Here is a 20471-nt window from a genome sequence, read left to right as displayed (position 1 = left end):
TGGCAGTGGTAATACAAACAAACAATACAACTTATTGGCGAATCATAAAAGAGCTACTATCCGCCAATCGAGAGCGGTGTTTTGCTGTCCTATCAGAAAACAAGTTTCTCCCGTGCTGCAGGAAGTGTGAACGCTGTGCAGCAGCAGCGCAGGTACCCGGCCGCCTGTGTGTAACCCCTGCAGTGCTGGAGAAGCAGGGGGAATCTGCGCCTGCAAGAGCTCGGACCAGACGTACTTTCCGGTTCATTGCACGGGTGTGTGGCTGCTGAGCATGCACTGTACATGACAGGGCAGCTGTAGATCCTACAAGGCGCATTGAGCTGGCATTAGAAGGCTGATATGTAAAAAGTGTACAAAAGGGTGGTAGATTGCAAGCTCATAGGTACAAGGATGAACACTGTATGTGTAAGCAAAAAGAAAAAAAAAGTGTATGTAAAGTAGATTTAAAATTGAGCAGAAATTGCAAATAATGTGTCAGTATGGGAATACTCAGGGTGACTTAATTAGGAAAGAGTTGGCATGTCCATATATAGGACCTTAAAAGCTAACACCATCCCGCAGCCACAGGTTTAGAAGCTGCATACATTTGGTACAGTTCCTCATGAATGTATTTACAAATAGCTCCTACTGTAACTGAGCATTTATAATTGGGATATTGTAGGTGTTAATTTTCTAATTGCCTGGAATGTTAATAGCATTGTTATTTTTTACCTTTGTCTTTTTGTAAATTAGTACAGCTATTAAGTCATCTCACATCTCTGTGCCCTGTATAAAAGCCTAATCTATGGTCACATAACTCTTAGGTAACTTCTAATATCCCTTTAATTTACAGCAGTGGGATTAATTGTCGCTAGGCTTGCCAAATCATACCTTTTAATACGGTACACATGTGAATTACATAGGTTCTGTGACTGATTTGAAACCAGGTGAAATGGTTGGGACCATCCTGGCGGTCGAGGACACCGGAGCTTCGAATACCTGCCTCGGTTTCCTGACAGCAGTCGGAATCCCGGTGCCAGAATTCTGACCGCTGGCATCTTGTTGGTAAGTATTAGGGTTGGGGGAGGGTTAGGATGAGGCTGCAGGAAAGGTGAGGGAGGGTTAGGTTTAGGGTTGAACTTATTTTCCCTTCACCCGAAGAACCTGGAAGTGACGAGGAGTGAGGGTGAAAGTGCGGTTCCATGCCCATAAAGGCCAAAAAAAGAAGAAATTTGTCCCTTTAGCGGGCTCGCCACGCTTCTGGCACGTTTGCTCTCTTCACTCGCCACCGGTTTATACTGCTTCCTCTATGCGCACGTGGATAGTAGGGAATGACGTGGGACAGTAACTGATTAGATAAAGGTCCGCTCAGTGAAGGGCATCTAGACACTACCTTAGGTTTAGGCTATTTACCTTTTAGGCATCGGGATTCTGACCGCTGGCATCCTGACCACTGGGATCCTGTACCCAACCCAAAATGGAGACATGAAGCCAGCCAGCCACATAATCTGTGCAATTGATATGTGTCCCAAATTTAAGGGAAACCTAATTATCACATATATTATCAAATTATACAGCACAAATCTTTTCATAATAGAAAACTGTCATATTTGCTATGTGCTTGATAAATCTGGTCCCAATTTTTTTCTTTTATAAGTAGATAATTTTAGAGCTCAGATTGGCCAATATTACTTTAGCCATATGTGTATGTTGCAAATTCAAACAATAATGGTTTACAACTGAGGTTCTCAAGTACCACCAACAGGTTATGTTTTGTGGATTACTTTAATCATGCCCAGGTGTGTTAATCTATTTTGCCACCTGCTCCCACATGCAGAAATCCTCAAAACATGACCTGTTGGGAAAACTTGAGTGCTGAGGTTGAGAACCCCTGGTTTATGATATTAGGCAACACAAAACAATTGGACTCAGCTATTGTGTTCTCATTCTTTACCTGCTCCAATATAAAGGAATATATAAATTATGTATGCAAATGCTAAGTGTCACTTTTTGATGGCTTTAAAACTCACAGGGTGTTTATAATGTATAATATATGCATGGTGAAATCTCTTTCTTGTTACTAGAAATGGCAGATAATGTGGCAGACACTGCTGCCTGCTCCATCATGGAAGATGGGACCACTGTTATCTTACATCTTTACCCTGCAACCCATAGTGGCTCAGACACGGAGGAAGAGGTGACTCATTTGAACGGTAAGTATTCCAGGGAGCCAGCTCATTTGTCATTTTGCTGACGTTAGGTTTGTGATGCCATTTATCATTGTGGAGTTTCACAAACAAAACCTAAAATCAAAAATTAACTGTGTGGTATGTACATACTGAAAAAGCAAGTGAGAAGACAACTGCCAGGCACTATTGTGTTGGATCATGAGGACAGTGGAGGGAAGTCTGTATTGCTTACAGACAGTACATACTTAAGTTTTAGTTTTACAAGGAGAACTCTTTCATTTTAAGGGCTCAATCTAAGTAGGTGCTATGTACTCGTGTGTTGCGAGTCATCGCGTCACTGGCTGTGCTTGACGGCTGCCCGGATTCACCTGAAAGTGCTCGCTGCCCCATAGGGCAGCGAAGTCAGGCGAATTCAGTGGCGAGACGGGCTGCGAAGGGTGCGATTGGCCGTTGCCGGCGTTTTAACGCCATTGCAACGGCACATCGCACCTAATTGGATCGAGCCCTCAAAACGGAAGAGGGCATTCAGCATTGAGACAGCTGGCATATGATTGGTTGCTTGGTTGTAAGTCACTTATATCAAAATCATGTGACCCCCTTCTAAGGCACTGAGGGCCTGATTCAGACCCGCTCGCAAGCGGGTCGATGGTGCCCAAGTGCGCACGACGGAGGCGATTACACCGAAACAACAAAATGTACTTCACCTTCATTTGCTCTAAGGGACTTAATGGTTTGGTCTTTAACCTACATCAGCTAAGAAACCTTGAAAATCTAAAGAATGTTAAGGACTTGTGAGATAGATGTTGGAGTTATGGTGATAAATGCATGAGCAAAGTTACACTACATAATAGGTGGGAACAACATTGCTATGTCTGTTACTGTTCCTGATAGATTTATGGCTCGGATCTTGTACGTGTGTGTGTGTGAGCAAACCTTCTGAAACTCTCTTCCTTCCATACAGTTGGCCCTTTGAAATACTCCACTACTCTAACAAACCGGCAGCGGGGAAACATGGTATCTGTATTGCCTGCAACACTTGACTGTGAGTACATGGGTTAGATGTAATGCTTACTTATCCTACAGTTAATGTTTATAATATTTCTTGTAACGGTGCAGTTTTGCAATTACTCAGAATTACCCACTGTGGTCCAATGTCAGCGAAGTCCCAGAAAATATATACAAACAATATTACAAGAAGAAGTATTGCAAGATTTATGTTGCTGGTACGTCTGCATCAGATTTCTTGATAGAAATGAAAACTGTGTTGTCAGAACAGGCATGTGGGTTCATATAATTTTAGCTTTTAGCATATAGCATTACCTCACTTAACTATTATCCCACTTCCATATTCCACAGCAACCCTACAGAAACTACGTAGTTAAGTGATATTTGCACTATGTATCAGTAATCTATGTATTGTTTAACACTTCCTGTACTGTACAATGTATTTTCTGTGTTATACAGGATTCTTTGTAAACACAGTCCTGCCACTCAGTAGTGGTAATATACTGTGCTCTTTATTTCTCACTGCCTGGTACTGCGCAGTCTTTAGTTAGGGGAGTACCTTAACTATAACCTCAGCTGTGCTCTAGGTGTACTGTATATCACTATGTTGAGGTCTACAGCCTCTTGTTTTTTGGATTCAATCTGTAAACTCCAGCATTGAGGATGCAGCCTTTTTTTTAATTTTTTTTATTAACCGCTCCACCGCATATTGTTGTACAGGTTGAGTCTCCCATATCCAAAATGCTTGGGACCAGGGGTCTTTTGGATAACGGAATAATCTGTATTTTGGAATAATTGCATACCATAATGAAATATCTTGGGAATGGGACACCAATATCCCCACAGAATTTATTTATGTATAATATACACCCAGCCTGCAGGTCATTTTATGCAGTAATTTTGTGGCTCAAGCAAACTTTGTGTACAGAAATGAAATAAATTTATGTCTCATATACACCCTATACACACAGCCTGAAGGTAATTTTATACAATATATTTAATAATTTGTGTCTTAGACAAAGTTTGTGTACATTGAACCATCAAAAATCAAAGGTTTCATTATCTGAGTCATGCCAAGATTATTCCGTATTTCGGAATATTTGGATATGGGAGACTCAACCTGTACATGCTTTTCTATTTATAATCTTATGAGTATGGGCTATAATGGCATACAATGCTAATTGAAATCTGTGTTATGATTGAGCAGTAACACCGGTGGCCAGCTGCATATCTATGAGCTGAGAAATACAACAATTACCGTTGACAGCAAGACCTATATAGTAAGCCCTATATTTGCAGCAAGTAGTAAACTCCAGTTTTAGCTACAGATAGGGGCTTTTTCATTCCAAGTTCATGGTTTTCCATCAATATGATGTTTTTTGTTTTTAATATGTTTCCCCACAATAGTACATTGTTTGGAGATCCTCAACTTATGTGAAATATGAAAGCTATATGTACACTTCACCACATTTTATTCACTTCAAATGAAAGCTGTTTTTACACATTGTCAGGAAATTACAGGTTACAAATTCTCCAGTCTTCTTTGATAGGTCATATATATAGTTACACTCATGCTGAACTTAGGAGTGTCCTGGTAGGTTCATTTCTGAGGGATTCTGAGCTCTGATTTCTTCTCTCACCCCACCTTAGCCCTGTCTGTACAACAGCTTGCAGCCCAGGGGGAGCTGACTCAGCTAAAGGAATATCTTCAAAAAGGTATATTACTCTCATCTAATCCCAATGTCACATGCATGTTTGTGGTACGAGGGGCAGATTGATTCTATTACTTTTTCCTCTCAGATGAGACATTATTAAACCGACCAGACGAGAGAGGCTTTACTCCTCTAATGTGGGCTGCTGCTTTTGGAGAGATAGAGACCATTCGTTACCTCTTAGAATTGGTAAATAAGGGACCTTTTGTTTTTTCTTTTTTTTTTAAGAATCTTTTTAGAAAATCATTTATCAAGCAAGCGGAACAAAATTAATAATGAGACAATCTAGGAAACATTAATTGTCAAATCTGAACCAAGGGAGAAAAACCCCAGAATAGTAAACAAACTAATCAGAGCACAAGCAACAAACTGAGCTATAACCGGAAGAGAATGAAACCATAATATTACCTAAACACAGATCATGTATATTGAAAGAAATCAGAGATGTGCCCAATTCATAACTCAAAGTGGGAGGGGACGATATTATGCCGCTGTACCGTAGAACTATTAAAGGGGCATTCTTATTTAAAGTTAAACAGTAGATAGTGGGGTTATGGCCTCAAAATGTGTAGTCCCACCCAGGTGGCCAAAGTGTCCAGGTGGGTTATGCATGGAAGCGGTAATGCGTTTCATACGGTACGACAGTTTTATCATGTGCCTAGTGGCAAAGAGAGTGGAAGGTGCCGTTTCTGTCTAAGGTGAGGCAATTTGACAGTGTTTAGGGACCATTTTTTAAATGATGTAAGCATGAATGCCAGGGGCTGATACAGAGGTGGAAGTAAACCAGGAGCGCAGTATTCAAAAAGAATCATGTGTGGAAAAAAAACTATATATTCACCCATATGTAGATCTGTAGGCATCTGCTGTAGCACATGGACCTGCTTTGCTACTCCTCATCTTCAGTGAGTACTTGCACATCTCCTATACTAGATGCACAAGATACACCTACCATAGCCTGTAATTTAGTTTATGTCCATGTCGGCACAGCCCGCAATTGGCTAAGTACACTTTCCCTGAACTTCGTGAGACGGCCCTGCGACACCCCAGTTCTGCCTCTTCGATCATAAGCATAGATGCAGACGTAGTACATATGACTCTGCATATCCCCTACTTGTGTGCAATGATTTTCAGGGCAATTCAAGGAAGATACTCTCTGCAAATGGTCATACATTCAACTCTCTATTTGATCCCCTCAATGCAGATGTGAACTCTTTATTAGAGAAGATTTATAACAGTGATTAAAATATTTAAACCATAAAATAAAACAATTGTAGGGTTTTCATTGAATTAATATGGACGGACCAAGCGGTTCCATTCTAAGTAAACAGTTGTTAGGTGGGAGATTTCCCATGGCAATAATCAATAGGATATTTGCTAATTCTATGTAAGAAGCATATATATTTACCAAGAGTACCAAGTAAGGGAATACCTTTTGATGGCTCTGTTTTTGTTCATTGTATAATTTAACAATATATACATTCACCTTTAGGAACAACAGATTATTTATAGCTATGTATTGCAGTGCTGGAGCGATTATGAAACCACTACATTGTATGAAAAATAACAATCACAGTCTACACTACAAAGATTGATGACATTATTTGTCCACAGGGAGCTGACCCGCACGTCCTGGCCAAAGAGCGAGAAAGTGCACTATCCCTAGCAAGCACCGGAGGATATTCAGATATTGTCACTCTGCTCCTCAACAAGAAAGTGGACATTAATATATATGATTGGGTAAAATAAGTGTTAGTACTACAAGGGTAAATATATAGCACATAACTGAATAAGAGATGGTTTAACACATTAGTTGTCAAAACAGCCTCCAAAGGTTGATTTTGTTTTGAGAATTTCTCAGTAAGAACCCGTGAGCTTATTATGGACCCAATGAAGTATGTCCAGTTGTTTCCCCATTTAAATAGCATTAACGCCCTCATTTACTAACAACTTTTATCACCAAAACGAGTGATAAGTGTCACTGTGTATGATAATGGTGCTCCAGCCAATCAGCTCCCAACTGTCACTTTTCTAACAGTTGACAGTTGGGAGCTGATTGGCTGGAGCACCATTATCATACACAGTGACACTTATCACTCGTTTTGGTGATAAAACTCGTTAGTAAATGAGGGCCTAAATCTGGAAACTCTCATAAGCAGAGAGTTTGTATAAAATAGTACATCCTTGGACAGTATTTCCATTATTACTTCTCTGCTCTAAGTATAAACAGCAGAGAAACTCCCAAGTTTAAAAGAGATCATTAAGTTTGCTTTCAGGTACAGCTGAAATTGTAGAATTAATGTAATACCTATTTATTTATTTCCATGTGTATGATTATAAATCTCTTACTTTGAATATAAAACTAAGCATTTCCTGATCATCATGTAACTGAAGGTGAAGTGTATTATTTGAATCTATTAGGATTGGTCAGTATTTAGGCTGTGGATACAGTGATATTTTGACAAAAATCTGCATGTAAAATAAGCCTCCAATATAAATGCTATTTTGTTACAGAATGGAGGGACGCCATTGCTGTATGCAGTGCGAGGGAATCATGTGAAATGTGTGGAGGTGTTGCTAGGTACCTAAATATTTTCTTTTTATATGAACACGTTCAGTGTTTGGCAGCCATATTAAAAATATGTTACAGCACCCTTTTTGTATATTGTAAAAAGTAGCAAATTTGTGTGAATCACTCACTTTACACAATTCTCAGGAGCTGAAAAGTAAGATCACCTAAGGTACTCTTATGTGCTGCAAGTGGAGGAATTCGTGCCAAGGATACAGAAAGAAAACGATGGATTATTCTACTGCGCTGACCCAAAGTATCAATAAATTAAAATTATATTCAGCTTTCAGTCAGTCAACTAGTAGGCTTCCTATAACCAATAACATTTATAAAATATTATAAGATTTTGATATTTTATATCAATGGGGGCGATTCAATTCAACAAGAATTGAATAGCGCCGGCAGCGAGCTCCCGGAGCTACTCAATTCAGTGCGCCGTGTGGTCGGAGAATGCCAGTTATCGCGTTCATCGCGCCTTAACAAGGGTGTTAAGGCGCGGTAACCGGCATTCTCTGACCAAAGTGCCGGGTGCGCGGCTGTTAGCGCCGCGCTATGTAGAAAAACAGCCGCACACCAGGCACTTTGTTCGGATTTCTCTTCGCATCCCCAGGGGGAAATCCTTAGCGCGCACAAACAGCGAGGTGTATTGAATAGCTGCGGGAGTCCCTCCCGTCGCTATTAAATAGCGCGTTGAATTGAATTCCCCCCCTATATAATTTAATAATGTATATTGTTTTATATGTGTATTAGTAAATAAATGGAAATGTTATCTGCGGAATCCTCTCAGCCCCTTGCCCCTCTCTTCCCCGCCCCCTTCTCGGTCCTCTTCCCTCCTGTTGGTGCAGCACACAAATGTATGTCACATCTAACTAGCATGGTGTGCACAGTGGGAGCATGGGGCACGCACTGCACGTTAGGTTTGACGTGCATATGCCAAAGTTGCAATTAGACCATCATGCAAACGTGTGATGACCTAATTTAGTTCAGGGACCAATTTTACAATGATAGATTAAATGATAGATTAAAAGTTATATTATGAGAAGCATACTAGTTGATTGACTCAAAGTTGAATATCATTATGTGGTGTTCTAAGGAGCAGTATAGAAGCAAACCTTAAGGCGGGTATCCACTTATAGATATATAAACGAGAGCATGATTACGAAATTGCAATCGTGCTCTCGTTTGTATATCTAGTGATGTGCCTAGACTGAACGTTCACTCGTTCAGTCCAGGCACATCACTCATCCCCGCACAATTCTTTCTAAAGCGACTTGCACCGCAAAATAGCAACTGAACGACATGGTTGGCATACGAAGGAGCTAAGTTCGAACCCATAGCCGTTCCTGACGTTTGCAAATAGAATCTATCTTTATATTGAAAGTGATTCTTACATAATACAAGAGTCGCAAGCTCAACCAGACGAGAACGACAGGTTGACCAGCATGTACGGGCGATGTCGGAAGTGACCAGTGGGCATGCGCATCGCTGGTCGCTTCCGACCAAAACATGCCCGATGCATGCACGATTTGCAAGCGATTGCCCGATAATGACGTCGTTATCGTGCAATCGCTTGGTTAAATCGTTAAGTGGATACCCCCTTTAGGATCACTTATGAGAGTTATATGTTAAATCCTTGTCAACAAGAGTAGAGATTCTAGCCTGTGTGATGGTAGAGTTCAGATTATACCAGTAAATGGTCAGCAACACACTATGCCTTACAATATCACTGAGCTATACTTGCATCTGAACCTATTAACCAATAAATATATAAGCTTGTGCATTACAGTAATTGTACCTTGTGTGCCTACAGAGCGAGGTGCTGATTTAACCATGGAGGCAGATTCTGGATACACCCCAATGGATCTCGCTGTGGCACTGGGTCATAAAAAAGGTATATACAGCGGACCGTAAAGTTTGCGTTTAGGGCAACATTGTTTCAGTATGGCGGTGGACACAAGCAGGGGCGGATTGGGACAGAAAACCAGCCCGGGAAATTTATGGAAGCAGCCCTAATGGGGGCGGGGTTTGTTAAGGAGGGGAGGTCTGTCAACGGGGGCGGGATCCCTTCTCATAGGGCCTGATTCTGAGTTGGACACAGTTGCAGTCGTCTTTGCATCTTTTGCTGCAGTTGCGTCTGTGGCTTTAGGCTAATGAGCCTACAATGCCCTTCCCTGGTGTACAGCCCTGCGTCCGAATATGCAAGGACTGAGACCCCCACTGTCCGTGTCTAAAGACGCTGCAATCATGCTTTCTGCATGTTTAGATGTCACCATCGGTTGCACCATTGGAACTTTCATCAGCCCTATGCTAGGTGCAGATCATCCATCTGAGCATGGCCTCCAATGTGAGCAATTCAGCATCTCTATAGCCAACCCCCTGTAACCATCTAGGAACAAGAAGTGTATTAGAACACATTTCTAATACACTTCTTGGTGCATGCGACTGAAACCGCACTGCAACTCAGACACATGCACAGATGAAAAACAATGCATAAGAAAAACATAAAACACATTGGTCCTCACAGGAAAAAAAAACACAGTTTGGCCCCTACAAAAAAACAAACACACTGAACCCCGACAAGGAAAAGGAACAAAACACACTAGCCCCCACAGAAAAAAACAAAAACAGACACATTGAGCCCTACAGGAAAAAATGTAAATAAAAACACATTGGCCTCCACAAAAAGATAACAATAAAACACATTGATCCCCACAGGAAAAAAAAATACAAACATTGATACCCGACAGAAAAAAAAAAACACATTCGCATCCACAGGAAAAAAACACATTAACCCCCACAAGAAAAAAAAACACATCAGCCCACACAGAAAAAAAATTAAACACATTGGTCTCCACTGGAAAAACAAACACATTGACCCCCGACAGGTAAAAAAAACAAACAAAAAAAAAACACATTGACCCCTGGAGGGAAAAAAAATAAAAACACATTGGCCTCCATAACAAAAGTAGTGTACGTCCCTACAGGGGACAGGATGGGTGTAGCAGTAAGAAGTGGGGGCAGGATGAGAGTAGTGGTAATTGAAGCAGGTGGTTGGTTTAAAATAGTAGTAGTAGTAGTAGTAGTGCAGATCAGTGCCAGGAAGGGAGTAGTAGTAGGAAGTGGGGGCAGCATGGGGATAGTAGTAGTGGGAAGCAGGGGTTTGGTTTGACGTAGTAGTAGTGCAGATCAGGGGCAAGATGGGAGTAGCAGTAGTGCGGATCAGGGGCAGGATGGGAGTAGTAGTGGAAAGTGGGGGCAGAGTTGAAGTAGTAGTGCAGATCAGGGGCAGGATGGGAGTAGTAATAGTGCGGATCAGGGGGCAGGATGGGAGTAGTAGTAATGGCAGAGCAGGGGCAGGCCTGGAGTAGTAGTGTGGGGCAGGCTGGGTGTAGTTGTTCAGAGCAAGGAGTAATAGTGGAAGGGGCATGATGGGAGCAGTAGTGTGGAGCAGGGTGGCTGTAGTGGTGGGAATAAGGGGCAGGATGGAAGCGGAAGAAGCTGAACAAGAATTGCCTCCACATTCCAGGCTCAGCTCACCGCAGCTCATGGGTCCCGACTGCCGTCCCTCTCTCAGCGCTGACAGCCAGAGTATGTTGGGAAAGCCCCTGCCACTTTGTCCCGCTCTTCCAGCTCCTACTCCGTCCCAAGCAGAGCTGCACACACCCGACCCCACCGACCTCCCTGTGTGGTCCACGTCATCTTCCGCAGCCCCATGAAATAGGATGGTCCGGCCCGGATCCGACCATGCCACAGAGATAGGGAGGCTGATGGCGGGCGGCTGAGGGAGGGAGGGGACACTGCAGATTGATGATGGAGGTGGGAGCTTCCGGTTTGCGATCCATAGCGGAACGCAAATCCCAGAAGCATGGAAGCCCACAGTCAGTACCTGCCCAGCCCTGCCGGCAGTGTCGGCCAGCTCAGAAAAGGGGTTTATGGGGCCGGCCCAGAGGGAACTTTCCCAGCGGCCCAATCCGCCCCTGGACACAAGCTGCTGTCTACAAAGAAGAACATCTTGTGACCACTGTGCTTCATTGTAACTTGCAGGAGAGCGGTCATTTATATTTTTGGAAGCTGAAGATGTAAATCTCCATGTTATGGAAATGCAGTGAATAAGAATAGCTCCAAAACATATTTTTTCTAGTGTTCTCCAGGTAATATTATCTCTGCCTTTCTAGCTCCCGTGGAGCTGCAAAATAGCTTATCTAAGAAAAATCCATGATCAACATAGTTTATAATGGCCGAGAAATGTTAGCATTTTCTAGCCCTATGTGACACTAGCCTAAGGCTAATTTAGTACAGGTATTTTGCAGCTAATTTTATCCTGTCTTGCAACGATCACTATTCTCTGTATAGATCAGCTAAAACACTCATGTGAGAGGAACCCAGTGTCTACATAAATTCTAATGGGAGATAAATAGTCACTCTCTGGCTTGGCTTTTAACAATTACCCTAAACAAAGCATGCCTAAAAAGGGCAATTCATTAAAATGGGTTGGAAGTTTTAATGCATTCAGGCTAATAAGGGGGGTATCCAATTTGCTCAGAAAAATTTTCGGGCATAAAAAAACATTTTTTATTTCGTGCTATCCAATTAAACCCTGTTTATTACGCCCGAAAATTTTTTGTTTTTCTCACGAAAATATATAGGATCCGCGAAAAGTAGTGGATCTATGTATTTTCTCTGCCGCGATTGGGAGAAAAACAGCTTCCTATAAGGGATTTGGTTTTACCTGTCTGAGGCAGGTGAAACAAAATCCCTGATAAGTGCCGGCTTCGGGGCTAATTGGATAGCCCTGGGCGAGGTAATTAGCCACAATAATTTACCGCAGCTAGGAGTTTACCGCTAGTTCGGAGTCAGAAACTATTTTTACCTGTTGTTATTATAATAACTGTATTTTTTCACTTTCTCCAGTTCAACAGGTCATTGAAAATCACATTCTGAAATTGTTTCAGGACAAAGCGTGACACACAGTGGATGGAGAAATTGGGTTTATCAGATGAACACTGCTGTAAGGTCATGACTAGAATCTCTAAAGGACCATAGGCTAGATGCTAAAGCAACACCTCATTTTTTTTTTTACTCTTATCCCTTTGTATATGGAAAGACTTTTTATTCAAGCATTCCTTACAGAGAGGCGTATATTCAAAAGCTAATCAAAACAAATGGTTTATGATAAATTACAAGGTCAAAAAGTCTGTTGGTGAGAAAGTTATGCTGGCCATACACTAGTACGATGCGATTCATTGTACATTTTCCCTTGAACTCCCTGCCAGTCCCGGCCACACGATTTGGTGCTTTTTTTCACACACTTTCTGCATACGATTACAATAGATAATATGGGCTGCACATCTGATCATACGATACGATAGAACAGAGGCAGGAGTGCACATCGGATAGTATCCTACCTAAATACTACACGATTTCCACACAATTCATTGTACGACGCTTCTAACATCGAGCATTCAGCCCGAAATCGCGTTAGTGTATGGCCAGCATTAGGTCTTGCCCAAACAGAGAGTATGAGTCCTGTGTAGGTGGGACATCAACATAACTAAATCTCAAGCAGTTGTAATCAAATTATTGGGTGAGTTTCTTACTGATTGATGATTCCTTCCTCAAAAAGATAACCCTTTTATTTGGGAAATGCGGCCTTATCATTTATAGCCAAATGTTACTAATTCAATTCCTTTATTTACTGAAATATTTTTACCTTTTAAATATGATGTTTAAAAAAAACGTAACGCTACTATTTGACATTGACAAAAGTATTGACAGGCAGTTTTTTGACCTGTGTGACATCCTGTCCTAATGATGTGGGAGGAGCTTAAGGGGTGCAGTTATGAATGACACTATGGCCATTAGGTTGTGCACTTGCTAGTATGTTCTTAACCTAGTCTCAGCTAATAATTAAAGCCACTAGAAGAATGCTCATGTAAATCTACCTAAAAATATTTGAATGTACTCTTCACATGATTTGTATTTTACCAGGAAAAGCAACATTAAGCCGTGTTGTGCACTAACTGAATAATCCCCTTTAAATACCATGTATTGATTTCTGTCATAATGATCACTATATAGCAGGGTAAACTAGATTGACAGTCTGTAGTTATAAGCACTAAAACTGGGGCTTTGAACAGTAAACACAGCACAAGTTTGTATTTTGGGCATTATTTACAGTAAAGGAGAAGTGGAGCTTTTTAGTTTGCAAAAGCAGGTCATTGGCATATTATTAGACCTAAACATAAAAACAAGTGAGAATTTCAGAAATTGGTAAATCTGTAAAACTATAACTATACGTACACACTGGGCGATTAAAGTGGACGACTGATCGATATCGTTATCGTTCAGTCGTCCACTTTATCGTCCATTTTTAACACCAAAACGATGAACGATAACGACGATGCGTGTTCCCGCTGGTCGTTCGTCATTATCGTTCATCGAGTAAACGTGCAGGCCAACCTGACTATGTCGTCAGGTTGCTGCATGTTGGGGAATGGGGGAGAGAGCCCGGCGCTGAACGATATCGTTAGTGATACTGTTCAGCGGGTGTGCTCAATGTCATGAACGACATTGAGCACATCATGCCGGGGACACACTAGATGATATCGCTCAGGGAGCATATCGTCTAGTGTGTACGCTCCTTTAAACTAAGCAATGTGCTAAAAATGATTGCAAACAATCAAATACTTGCCAGAGGCTGCTCAAATGTAATGGTGCATGCACACGGTCAGATTTTTTCTTCAGATCTGAACGATAACTATTTTAGAATTCGTTCATATCTGACATGTTTGCAACGATGAACAATGCGCATTCCCGTTTGTCAGATAATTATATCTGACATCTGATGTGTTTGCAGTCAGTTTTGGACGATTTCCATTCATTTTAATGCAGTCACAAATCGTTCAATCGTTTGCAAGTCGTTCATCTGACATATCGGACCGTGTGTATGCACCAAAGCACCTGACTGCTTGTACATACAGTATATGCTTTTGCGCTGTTATTCAGTAAGATGGCATATGCATGAAGAAATAATATTCCGATGGAAGATATTTTCTATGGAACATGTTCCCCTTGATATATGAAGGAGAGACTTCTGTATTCATTGACAATATTGTGGTTTTCTACCTCCACTTGTAAATAATCTGCTCTACCTTTGGTTTGTCATAAGGTCAAGATGGTTACCTTATATTTTATGGTGTCCCTTCTCTGGGCCGAATGTAGTAGGGTGTGAGATTCTGAAACTGCCAAGATAGCAGTCAAATTTAAAGTGGTAATGTTTAGTAAGGCAAAACCTGGTAGATTTTGACTTACTAGACATTGCTTTAAATTTGACTGCTAAGTCAAAATCTACCAGGTTTTGCCTTACTAAACATTACCACTTTAAATTTGACTGCTAGCTTGCCGTAATCTTGGCAGTTTCAGTATTCTGCACTCTATTACATTTGGACCTATGAGTTCTTCAATGGTTGAAGTAAATTTACCATGGTGCCAACTTTTTGAGATGGATTGTATTACTACATGGTAATCTGGGATTTTTAATGATCTTAATGTTAGCTTTTATGTATAATGGAAAAGAAAAAAAGAATAACTGGATTTACCTTTTGTCTCCTTATTAATAATAATTTTAACCTTTAAAAATAAAGTAATTGATTTTTTTACACTGTTGTTGTTTACAATTTGTAAGAAATAACTACCAAATTGGAATCTGTTAAAAATACAGGTTTACAATTGAATTAACTTTTGTAAATACGGAACTGCAGTACAACCGGTTAACCCTTATAGGATAGCTTCTGGTATCGCCGAGCTCATGATCTGAATAAGCAGGATAAATCCTAATTTCTCTTGTTTCTAAGAGGCAGGGTTAACTATGTTGCTGCTAGACGAGAGGCTGTTACAGGAAACCAGCAATAAACAAATAATAGGAAATAGTTTTCAGCAGTAAAGGTGCGTACACCGTAGATGATATTTTGCATGATTTGGCCGATTCCGACGCATCAGAACGATAAATCATGCAGTGTCCACAAACGATAATGATCCTGATGCGCGGTCCCATGGGTTGTCATATCCTCAGATCTTACCTACATGCAGTAAGATCTAGCAATCTCCTTAACGAGATTAACGTCGTTGGTCAGATCGTTTGTCAGATTGCACAGTGTATGCAAGATATCGTTTGTCCAGGAGTGCCGGGGGACTTCAAGGGAAATTGTTGACGACATTGCATCTATTGCGAGTCGTCTGGTGTGTAGGCTCCTTAAGTTTCTGAAACGTTGATGAGAGCTATTTAGCATTTTCATTGGATTAGCCCAGAGATTCCCAAACTCCGCCATTACAGTGCAGGTTTTAAGGATATCCATGCATGAGTGCATGTGACTTAACTAGTACCTCTGTCAAATTGACTGAAGCATGGATATCCTTAAAAGCTTAACTGCAATGGCAGAGTTTGGGGTGCTCTGGAATAGCCACATTTTCCTTCTCTTTTCTCCCATTATTAATGGGCTGATCCCTGGGTCATGGCAAGGATAGACAGTAAATAAGTCACACCAGATATAATATCAGCACCTTCCTTTCTGTCTAAGCTAAAGATAGCCAGGAAACTGTACTTAGTTTTTTTTCATTTGGTTCTTTGGAACATACATGCAACTATGTTCCATCTGGGGAAAGCAACATTTTTGCCAAAAACAGGGGAACTGCAAGTCTTCAAGGTGGAGCATCTGAGCGGCTATGGTGGATGGTGCATATGCTGTTTCAGCCTCAAATATGGCTGGTTCCAGGATGCATATGATCCGCATGTGCACCTCTCCGAAATAGACGCCCGCATTTCCCCGACGCCGGGAGACCGGCGCCCGGCATACCCATTCCGCAAGAGGCTGTCCAGTCTCTGCAACAATCAACTGTGCTTGTTCCGGTTCCAGTGCATCAACGTGGTATGGGGCTTTACTCAGACCTTTGTGTGATGCCCAAGCTGGATGGTTCAGTCAGACCCATCTTAAACCTGAAGTCTATAAACTAGTTTTCACAATCCGGTGAAAGTGATCCTCTGTGGAGGACGGTGAAGGATTTAGCACAAAGCAACAGTGGGAGTAACACAGGCACTTGCAATAACGAAGTTGAACAGCGTCTTCCTGGAGTTCTGGAGGCGGATTTATACCCAGGGGTAGCAGATTACTGGAGCACAGCATCAGCTGACTGAAATCATGCTACCATAGGTTAGGAGTACTGTCACATGAGAGGAACTGTCATGGCGGCGCCCATGATGGGAACTCCGATCCCCAGCATACACAGCCGACCATGGAAGCTCGCAAAAAGCACCTAAGGCAGAATACTCAGCCCACATCCATCACTGCACCAGACGTCTGACCGCAAGGAAGTCAGGGGAAGCCGGCAAGGAGGTGAGAAAGGCCGATCCTAGGCTGAACCCTGACAGTACCCCCTCCTTTTAGGGTGGGCACCGAACACCCATAAAGGCTCAACTGGAACTCCTAAGAAAGACACAAAAAATATATTTGAAAAACACAGGAAACTTGAAAATCTTGATTGAAGATACAATAAGAACTGGAAAATTTAGAAGAACAAGGTTCCCAATACCAGATGGATTCTGAGACTAATAATTGGACGAAATAGTCAACTTGGTCCAAGAAAGGTTGGTCACCAGGAAGTCATCGATTCTTCTTCTTTTTCCGAGACTTTTTCGAACGACTTGAAGAAGACTTAAGTTGCAAAGTGTCATTCATGGTAACTACCGCAATTGTTTTTTCATCGTACTCAAGATCATAGTCAGAATCTGTGTTATAATTCATCATCCTTATGCCTCCTTTAGTCTTATCCTTCTGGACAGGTTGTTTTTGTACTGGATCTTTTTGAGAAGGACTCAAAGAAATGCATCTGAGCTTAATAGCAGAGGGTGGTACCCCAGAACTGGAGACTTTGTTGAGATGAGTATCCTCGAGAGAACTGTAAGGATAAGTTGGACCAAATTCTTTAATGACTGCCGCAGTAAAGGCTACTAAATCTGACAGCATCGGATCCTTTGAATCATAAATAGGCTCAACCCAGTCCCAAGCTTTACCTCGGAAAGATGAAATAATAAATTTTACTACATTAGTAGGCTTGATTTCAGACCATGGCGAGGATTTCATAATAGCGATGAAATGATCCACCAAGGCATAATACTGCGTTATATCTCCATCAAAAAGAATGGGCCTAGAAACATCAGATGGATCCTGAGGGATACCCATAGATATAGTGGTAGCGTCATTTTGTGAACCTCTTAACTGATGGGGCACTAAAACATTTGACTTTGACTAGAAGATTCCTCCTTGAGTAAAGAACCGGAGATCTTTCCTTGGGATACAGATTTTGAAATCCTTTTTTGAGATGTAAAACTTGAGACTTTCCCCTGGACTATGAGACTTGATACCCCCTGCCAGGGTACATAACTAGAAACCTCCTCTGGAGGTATGATGCTTGACCCCCCATCTTGGGGAGTAAAACTTGGAAACCCTTGTTCTTGGGGTACAAGACTTGAGACCCCCTCTTGGGGTAAAACACTTGAACTCTTCGGAAATGTAATACTCGATATCCCCCCTGGGGGATGGCACTAGGAATCCCATCCTGGGGTAAGACACTTGAAGTCCCCTCCAGAGGAATAGCACCACGAACCCCATCTTGGGGCATTACACTGGGAACCCCATCCTGGGGTGAGACACTTGAATTTCCCTCCTGGGGTATAACACTGGGAACCCCATCTTGGGATGAGGCACTTGAATTCCCCTCCTGGGGTTTAACACTGGGAATCCCATCTTGGGATGAGGCACTTGAAATCCCCTCCTGGGGTATAACACTGGGAATCCCATCTTGAGGTATAACACTTGGAACCCCATCCTGGGGTGAGACACTTGAGGTCCCATCTTGGAGAATAACACTTGAAATTCCCCCTTGGGGCACAACACTGGGAACCCCATCCTGGGGTGAGACACTTGAAATCCCCTCCTGGGCTGAGGAAACTGAAACCCCCTCTTGGGGTGCGAGGCTTGAAACCCCCTCCTGGGGTGAAGAACTTGAAATAAGGACTTTCTCTTGAAACGTAACACTTGAAATCCCCTCCTGGGGTATAACACTGGAAACCCCATCCTGGGGTAGGATACTTGGACCCTTGTCCTGGGGTGAAGAACTTGAAACAAGAACTTTCCCTTGAAACGTAACACTGAAAATCCCCTCCTGGGGTATTACACTGGGAACCCCATCCTGGGGTGAAACACTTGAAGTCCCCTCTAGGGGAAGGACACTAGGAACCCTCTCTCTGGGTAAGAGGCTTGAAACCCCCTCCTGGGGTAAAGAACTTGAAATGAGGATTTCCTCTTGGGGAGTGACACTTGAAATCCCTTCTTGGGGTATAACACTAGAAACACCCTCCTGGGGGATAGCATTTGAGGCCCCTTCCTGGGAAACAAGATTTGAAACTTTATTTTGGGGTGAGAGACTCAAGGCCCCCTCCTGGAGTACAGAACTTGACACTCCCTGTTGGAGTATGGGACCTAAAACCCCCTTCTGGGGAAGCTGACTTGGCTTTTCCTTTCGGGGTACGCAATATGAAACCCCCTTTTGGGATGCAAGAACACAGACTTCCTCCTGGGGTGAGTGGCTCAGAACCCTCTCTTGAGGTATGGAACTTGAAACCCTTTCTTGGGGAGTAACACTTGAAATTACGGTCCGCTCCTGGGGCATAACACTCGAAACGAAGGCCTCCCCTTGAGGCATGAAACTCGAAATGAAGGCCCCCTCCTGGGGCATGAAACTCGAAATGAAGACCCCTCCCTGGGACGTGAAACTTGAAATGAAAGCCCCCTCTTGGGGTACAACACTTGTAACCCCCTTCTGGGGTGAGAGATTTGAAACCCCCTCCTGGGGCATGAAACTTGAAATGAAGGCCCCCTTCTGGGGCGTGGAACTTGAGACCCCCTCCTGGGGTGCGAGACTTGGGACCCCCTCCTGGGGTGCGAGACTTGGGACCTCCACTCGGGGTAAGGAAGTTGAGACCCCTCCTGGGGCTACTGACTGGAGTCCCGTATTGGGAAAAACAGAATCCGGACTGGGACCGATGGAAATGGAATCCGGGCCGTGACCAGTAGAAATGGAATGAGTAGTGTCCCTGACTTTAGAAGGTTGAAATATCCTCCCAATATTTCTTAGACGAGGGTTGAAGCATCTTGTAGCAGGGCCCCAATCGAAAACTTGAACTTTCTTTTGCTTAGTGGACATCACCTCCTTATCTGTAACTGAAGAAACGGGAATCACTGATGGATGATGGGGAGAACTGAAAACGCAGACATTAGGAGTCACACACTTGTCCCCACTTCTCAGTGGGCGCAGAGTACAGTCCTTAAGAAAGTGATCGTCATAACCGCAATATAAACACAGATGCAGTTCCCGGCGTCGCTGACGTTCAACCTCAGTAAGTTTAGGGCGCAGGTAACTTTGATGCTTTACTTTAGTTTGCTTGGAAAAGCTGTTAGACAAGTCAGGAGTAGCACTAGAAAGCTTGGAAATAACTTGAAAAATTTTGGGACGGAGATTTTGTAGTTGTTCTAGAAGCCAGTAGAAACTCTTGAAAGGTTCAGGGTCACGAATATCAGAAAATTGGGGAACCAGAGGACACTTGAGAGGTTCACTAGTTTGCACAGAAAATGTTTCATCTGTAGGGGTAATTGAAACTTCGGAACGGAACTGTGGAGAATTCACTGGCGGAACTTGTGGTGTGTCTGGGGACAAAGCAGCTAGAACTGAATGAATAACCATCATTTGACTAGAGAGTTCTTGCAGCTGCTGTCTGACGGATTGCAAAGCTGTCTACTGTGCAGACACACAAAAAAGTAAATCCTGAAAACCTGCTTCAACCTGGAACCCGGCGGCTTGCATATTAGGCTGTTCAAACTGTCACAATCCGGTGAAAGTGATCCTCTGTGGAGGACGGTGAGCCGGAGGGTTCAGGTGACTATCGGAGTGACTGTGGCTAGGTCTCCT

The 20471-nt window shown here is 42.6% G+C and overlaps 1 protein-coding gene across 3 annotated transcripts; it reads left to right on the top strand.

The window, feature by feature from the left end:
- Positions 1–124: 124 nt before the first annotated feature.
- On the top strand, positions 125–14740 carry RFXANK (regulatory factor X associated ankyrin containing protein). Of its 3 annotated transcripts, XM_088478424.1 has the most exons (10): positions 125–254; positions 903–1044; positions 2064–2192; positions 3130–3210; positions 4824–4889; positions 4974–5074; positions 6497–6622; positions 7397–7463; positions 9262–9342; positions 12363–14740. In XM_088478424.1, the coding sequence occupies exons 3-10, from the start codon at positions 2066–2068 to the stop codon at positions 12413–12415; spliced, it is 702 nt and encodes a 233-aa protein (XP_088334550.1). In that variant the 5' UTR covers positions 125–254; positions 903–1044; positions 2064–2065; the 3' UTR covers positions 12416–14740. The 3 variants fall into 3 exon arrangements, with proteins under 3 accessions (XP_088334550.1, XP_088334549.1, XP_088334551.1); XM_088478423.1 differs by lacking the exon at positions 903–1044; XM_088478425.1 differs by lacking the exons at positions 125–254; positions 903–1044 and adding an exon at positions 350–382.
- Positions 14741–20471: the final 5731 nt, after the last annotated feature.

This window comes from Taudactylus pleione, unplaced genomic scaffold (assembly GCF_031769625.1).
Source record: "Taudactylus pleione unplaced genomic scaffold, aTauple2 ptg000214l, whole genome shotgun sequence".
Taxonomy (NCBI): domain Eukaryota; kingdom Metazoa; phylum Chordata; class Amphibia; order Anura; family Myobatrachidae; genus Taudactylus; species Taudactylus pleione.
The sequence above is the reverse complement of the archived record's forward strand: the minus strand, read 5'-3'. Positions and strand labels throughout refer to the sequence as shown.

Excerpts from the sequence above, each read along its gene's own strand:
- RFXANK (XM_088478423.1), top strand. The coding sequence starts at position 2,066 with ATGGCAGATAATGTGGCAGACACTGCTGCCTGCTCCATCATGGAAGAT. Across the intron at positions 2,193-3,129 it reads AGAGGTGACTCATTTGAACG|TTGGCCCTTTGAAATACTCC; the intron begins GTAAGTATTCCA and ends CCTTCCATACAG. Across the intron at positions 5,075-6,496 it reads TTCGTTACCTCTTAGAATTG|GGAGCTGACCCGCACGTCCT; the intron begins GTAAATAAGGGA and ends ATTTGTCCACAG.